Source organism: Choloepus didactylus, chromosome 2, assembly GCF_015220235.1.
Source record: "Choloepus didactylus isolate mChoDid1 chromosome 2, mChoDid1.pri, whole genome shotgun sequence".
Taxonomy (NCBI): domain Eukaryota; kingdom Metazoa; phylum Chordata; class Mammalia; order Pilosa; family Megalonychidae; genus Choloepus; species Choloepus didactylus.
Window position 1 is genome coordinate 126,981,928 of NC_051308.1, and position 6,793 is coordinate 126,988,720.

Here is a 6,793-nt window from a genome sequence, read left to right on the forward strand (position 1 = left end):
AAAAAGGGGTTTATTTGGTTACACAGTTACAGTCTTAAGGCCATAAAGTGTCCAAGGTAACACATAGCAATTGAGTACCTTCACTGGAGGATGGCCAATGGTGTCTGGAAAACCTCCGTTAGCTGGGAAGGCACGTGGCTGGTGTCTGCTCCAAAGTTCTGGTTTCAAAATGGCTTTCTCCCAGGACATTCCTCTCTAGGCTGCAGTTCCTCAAAAATGTCACTCTAAGTTGCACTTGGGGTATTTGTCCTCTCTTAGCTTCTCCAGAGCAAGAGTCTGCTTTCAATGGCCATCTTCAAAATGTCTTTCATCTGCAGCTCCTGTGCTTTCTTCAAAGTGTCCCTGTTGGCTGTAGCTCCTCTTCAAAACGTCGCTCACAGCTGCACTGAGTTCCCTCTGCCTGTCAGCTCATTTATATAGCTCCACTGATCAAGGCCCACCCTGAATGGGTGGGGCCATGCCTCCATGGAAATATCTAATCAGAGTCGTCACCTACAGTTGGGTGGGGTGCATTCCAAAGAAACCCTCAAAGAATTACAATCTAATCAACACTGATGAGAGAGCTCAAGAAGGGCAGGAGGAGTGAGCACGCCTCTTCCGCTCTGGGCCCGGAAGGGTGATGTGGCTGGGGCTTCGCGGGCCTCACTATGTCTGCCATTTTCAATTTTCAGAGTTTGTTGACTGTAATCTTGCTGCTTATATGTACCTGTGCTTATATCCGATCCTTGGCACCCAGCCTCCTGGACAGAAATAAAACTGGATTGTTGGGCATATTTTGGAAGTGTGCCAGAATTGGTGAACGAAAGAGTCCTTATGTTGTAGTGTGCTGTATAGTGATGGCCTTCAGTATCCTGTTCATGCAATAGCTTGGAACAATGCCAGAATTTAATTGCCATCAGATTTCAAAATGAAAAAGGACTTATATGCAGAAAATAATGGAAAGAGTGGTTACCCCTTTTATCTCTGAACATTGACTGAGATAAATTTCCAGCTGCTGTTCTTTATTTTTAAGTTATTGGACCAATGTTCTATATAAATAATTAAGATGTAACCAAACAATCAACCTCAGTACTGTCACTACAATATTATAGTCTGCAAATGTCTTCTGTTGTGTCAGATACCAGTTTTTAGTGAGGTATTTCTAAGGCACAGAGTAGAAAACAAAATTGGTAAATTACTCAAGTTCCTTACACTGTGATTTGGAAATGATAAATCTTTATAGAATGAGATCTTTTTGGGGGCTATCTTTTTTATTGGGGAAAAGGGGGTTTCAATTTGTGTTGGTAAGGATTGCGTTCTTCTTTAATATTGCTTGCTTTTCCTCTGGCCACACCATTTTGAACATTAACCAGAGTAACTCTACTCTTAGTAAACTCTGTAGTTTACTACAGATTTTCTAAGTATATAAAATAAGCCTGTGCAGTTCTTAAGGGAGATAAGTGAGATGCGACTTAAGAGTATTATTGGGAAAATGTTCATATTTAACATGAGAGTTTACACCGAAAGAAGCCTCTGAAACTTCTGGCCAAGTATAGGTAAATGTCTTAAGCATAAACTTGACTAGCTTGCTGTTTGTCTCTGAAAAATACTACATTCTTAGAATGAGAAGAGCAAAACAGAACAATTACAGAATAATCTCTTACATAGTTTTCATTATTTTTAATGTCAGGTCTTCAAAAATGGAACAGTTATTTTAATTGCCCCATAATGCAAACTGTACTTTTGTTTTGTTTTTTTTAATACAGAACTTTAAATCTAGTTTAATCAACACTGATAACATCTGCCCACACAAGACTACATCAAAGGTAATGGCATTTGGGGGACATAATACATTCAAACTGGCACACCCATCAACTAGACTCCCCTTCTCCCTACCAATTTGCCAACCTTTCCAGGTTCTGCTCACAGGAAGCAATAGTGGAAGAAGAAAAAGCATTGCCCTGTGGTCAGAACACCCAGGTACCAGTGCCAGCTCCATTATGATGAGCCACGTGACTGCATTCAAGTGTATTGTCTTTGAACCTTGTATTCCTTGTCCATATAGTGAAAAATTAGTCTTTCTTGCCTATTTACAGGATTATAATGAGGACAGATGTGCCATTATGTAAGAACCACTTTGAAAATGTGACAAATGGCATTAATTTTTTCACTTTGGGGGAAGAAATTTGAAACTGTCTAGTGATGTTAGTGAAATATAGTTACCCAGAGGAGCCTCACTCCAACTGGTGGGTCATAGAAGTCTCCCCAGAGGAGCTAATGCTGGAGCTGAGTCCTGAGGAAGGCAGAGTTAGCAGGTGAACAAGGTTCCTGGCTGAAGGAATGGCATGAGCAAAGTCAAGGAGGAGAAGTGGCAGGGTGAGCTCAGAGAACTAGAAGCCCTTCTGTATTCTAAAAGAAGAAAGTGAGGTGGGGAGTGACATGGCTGGAGGTGCAGACAGGGATCAGCTCAAGAGGCCCTTGTAGGCTCAACAAGGAGCTTGAACTGTACTCTGGAGCCTAGGAGCCATGGAGGGCTGTACACAAATAAACAATGTGGTAGATCTGAGTAAAAAGATGAAATGGAGAGAAACAAGAATAGATACTGAGAGCATGATCAGGATAAAGGCCTTTACCAGGGTCAATATTGAAGGTGGAAAGGAGGGGTTAGTATCAACAGATATTTAGAAGGCAAAATTGGTGGCACTTGATGATGACAGTACTTAGTGTTGTTGGATAATAAAAACTGACAAATTTGATGATTAATCGTTGGCAAAATGCTGTAGCAAATTATCTGAAATGGTGAGTGAGCATTAGACATTGAAGCGGTAGATCAACTTAAGAGTGTGAAAAGGATGACTCTGAAAAAACTACCAAATCTGCCTAATTTCCTTCTTTACAGAAGTTATTTTTCCATTATTAAATAATAACTGCATGTTATTGAAAATTTGGAAAAAGTAAAAAAATAGGGTAGGAATAAGTTCTGCTATCAGTTAATAACATTTTTAAAATGTTTTCTTTTTTTCTTCCTTTTGATCTTAAAATATGTTCAAACTTACAGGATAGTTACAAAAATAAAACAAACCCCACACAGAAAACTCCAGTATACCCCTACCCACCACCCCTACCCCTAGATACCCAGATCCACCAATTTTGACTTTTTGCCACATATAACATTCTTTCTATATATCTACCCATCCATCTATCTGTCTGTTGTATGTCTATTTGTGGATCCCTCTTCCGAACAGTTGAGTGTACATTATATACATCATGCCCCTTGAACACTTAATATCCCCATGTACATTTCCTAATTACAAGGATATTCACTTACGTGACCACCTTAAGTGAAATTATCAAGTTCAAGCAATTTAACACTGATATAAAGCTTAGAGACTATATTCCAATTTAAGCATCTGGGGAGTCCTTTGTTAGCTTCTCTGGAGCAAACTCTGGGCTTCATCTCTTAGCTCTTATGCATCTTTGCTTGTTCTCCCAGGGCAAACTCTAGATTACATATCTTAGGTTCTCTCTAAAATGTCTCTCTCAGCATCTCTTGGGGCATTTTGACTTCTCTGCTCTCTGTGTGATCTCTCTTTAAAGGAGTCCAGTGATCTAATTAAGACCCACCCAGAATGGGCAGGGTCACACCTCCATGGAAATGATCTAAATAAATGGTTTCACCTATAGTTAGGTGGGTCACATCTCCATGGAAACAGCATAATCAAATGTCCCACCCTAATCAAAAGACTAATAAGTCTGCCCCCACAAGATTGCATTAAAAAACATGACTTTTGTGGAGGACATAATAGATTCAAACCAGCACAAACACCAAGATGCCAGTGTTGTCAGAGAGCAGTGAGTAATAAGAAATGAAGTTGGATATGCAGTCATGAATCAGATCGTTAGGACCTTATAGCCTTGGTAAAACATTTTGATTTATTCTAAATGTTTTGGAAACTGTAACAGGACCTTGAGCAGGAGAGTGAAATGACTGGCTTACATTTTATAAGAATTATTTATCTTATGGCTGTGTGGAGGACAAATTGCAGGGAGGGCAAAGGTAGAGCAAGGGAGACCATTTAGGAGGACACTGTCATGGTCCAGGTTGGAGATGGTGGTAACAGGTAAGTTTCAGACAAGTTGTGGCTTCATCTAAAGAAAATCTCCAGGCATTGTAGCTGTGCATGTACAGAATGGTCTGAGTGCTACAGGAGAGGTTTCTGCATTGGAGGAAATTTGGTTTAGAATAGGTCTAGGAAATTACGGCCCACAGTCCAAATCTCTGATTGTCTCTTTTTACAAATAAAGTTTTATTGGAACACAACCACGCTCATTTACTTCCAATTTGTCTGTGACTGCTCTTCTTTACAAAGGCAGAGCTGAGTAGCTGCAACAAAGAGTATATGATCTACAGAGCCTAAAATATTTATTGTCTGACCTTTTACAAAAAAAGTTTGTTGATCCCTAGCCAAAGGACTCCACAGTTCCCTCCTACATTACAGAGTATCTATCTATAATTCCATGTAATTGTTCATGTGATTTTAATGTTGTCTTTGTCCCTTCTAGTTAATAAACTCCTCATGGGTCTAAACTTGTCTTCTACTTCTCAAATACCTCTTTTTAGTGCCTAATTACAAACTCCCAGCAGTTTCGTTAAAATATACTCTTCTTTGGGAGGTGAAGTATAGCAGTCATCCTCACTTTGTGGAATAAAAAAGATTTTCCAAGTCCCAAGTGTACTACTAGCAAACATTTTCCTCTAGACAAAGTCTATGCCATTGACAATATCCATGATGTAGCTCAGTGGTTGCTTAGTGAAGTCATATCAATAATTTTTAGAAATGATATGTACGATTAAGGATCAAATGTTTGAAGTCTAAAGATGAAGCACTTGATCCTGGCAATATACCTAGGCCAAGGGTAATGGAAACCAGTACCATATCAGCCAGAGGCAGATCCAGCTCTCTGATGTCTTCCATAAATGCAAATGGGTCATACATTGGAGAACAGAAGGAATTCCATGCCTAAACAGCTAATTATTTTTTTTGTAATGAAGAAGAAGAATGTTTGTACAAAATCTAAACCAATCTTAATTATTCAGAAAAAGCCAGCCAGAAATTCATCTTCAAAATGCAAACAATCCTCATTTTCTCATTTTCTCATATGAAGAATATAGCATTGAAAGAACCAAAGGGGCTGAGCAAAAGCAGATGTTCTTCACGGGAACCCCAAGAAAGGGGGTGTGGTGGCTTGGAACTATGCACTCCAGAAAAACATGTTCTTAAACTTAATCCATTTCTGTGGGTGTGAATCCATTGTAAATAGGACCTTTTGATGAGGTTACTTCAGATAAGGTGTGGCCCAACTCAATTAGGATAGCTTTTAATCTTATTACTAGAGTCCTTTATAAGCAGAATTAAATTCCAACAGAGCAAGAGAAAGCATAGAGGGAGTAGCAACAAACTAAACATCAATGGAATCCACAAGAGAAGACAGAGACCAGAAGACACTGCCATTTGCCTTACCATGTGACAAGCTAAGGTCCAAGGATAGCTAGCAGCTAGCCCCAGAATACAACAGTCTTCAAGGAGAAAGCATTGCCATGATAATGCCTGGATTTGATCTTTTTCCTAACCTCAAAACCATGAGCCATTAGATTCCCATTGTTTAAGCCAGTTTATTGCATGATATTTGCTTGAGCAGCCTAGAAAACTAAAACAGGTAAAACAGGGGATTTGGTGGCTTGGAGCTATGTACCCCAGAAAAGCATGTACTTAAACTTTAATCCATTCTTGTGAGGGTGGACCCATTGTAAATAAAATCTCTTCAAGATGTAACTTCAGTTAACGTGTGGCCCATATGAATCAGGTTCGATTTTAATCTAGATTACTGGAGTCTTTTATAAGCAGAGTGAAAGTCAGAATTGGGGGGGGGGGGGTCAGAAAAAGCAGCCAGAAGCTGAAAGTCAACAGAACTGGAAGAAAAAGAAGGAACCAGGAGAGGCTGCCGTGTACACTGCCATGTGACAGAAAAGCCAAGGACCAAGGATCACCGGCAGCCGATTTCAGAATGACTCAGTCTTCTAGGAGAAAACTGCCTTGATAATGCCTTGATTTTGGACTTCGCCTAGCCTCAAAACCATGAAACGATAAATTTTCATTGTTTAAGTCAACCCACTGCATACCATTTGTTTTGGCGACTAGAAAACAAAAATGGGGATGGTGTGGGAGTGTGTGTGGTAAAATAGATTCAAGATCCTGAAAATGGTGAGAGCAGAGAAAAGGGGACCAGGAGTGGTCAGTACACATCACTGAAACTTATGGTAAGCTAATGCTGATGCTGCTGTCTTTCCAGAAAGTGGGTTTTCCCCTCTCCTTTGCTTCTACTAACAAACATATCAGATGGACTTCTATTTTGCAAAATGATATTATTATGACCAATTATGAGGAATGGATTTTTTTTTAGAAATTCAAATTCTCTAAATCATTTTTCAACTTTCCGTCTATCTTATAGACATACAAAAAAGTATCTTAGAGACAATTATTCAGACTATTTAAACTTGTTACTTATGAAGGTCTTTATTTTCCCTAACCATCATATCTACCAAACAATTTATCTCCTTTCTATTTTGCATTCTTTGTGTAGATGTTATTAGTGAATATATGGAAATCCTAAAATGGTTCACTGTTGCCTCAAAGTGGCCTGGGCCCTTCAGCTGGGCAGTAGCAATCACTACAAAATCGCCTGTATTTCCCTCTATATTTTCAATGATATGTTATAGAGACTGAATCAATTTTAAACAGTTTGGCAGAATATT

The 6,793-nt window shown here is 39.2% G+C and overlaps 1 protein-coding gene across 1 annotated transcript; it reads left to right on the forward strand.

The window, feature by feature from the left end:
• Window positions 1-579: 579 nt before the first annotated feature.
• On the forward strand, window positions 580-1,250 carry LOC119518148 (protein kish-A-like). The gene has a single exon (XM_037815204.1). The coding sequence runs from the start codon at window positions 648-650 to the stop codon at window positions 864-866; it is 219 nt and encodes a 72-aa protein (XP_037671132.1). The 5' UTR covers window positions 580-647; the 3' UTR covers window positions 867-1,250.
• Window positions 1,251-6,793: the final 5,543 nt, after the last annotated feature.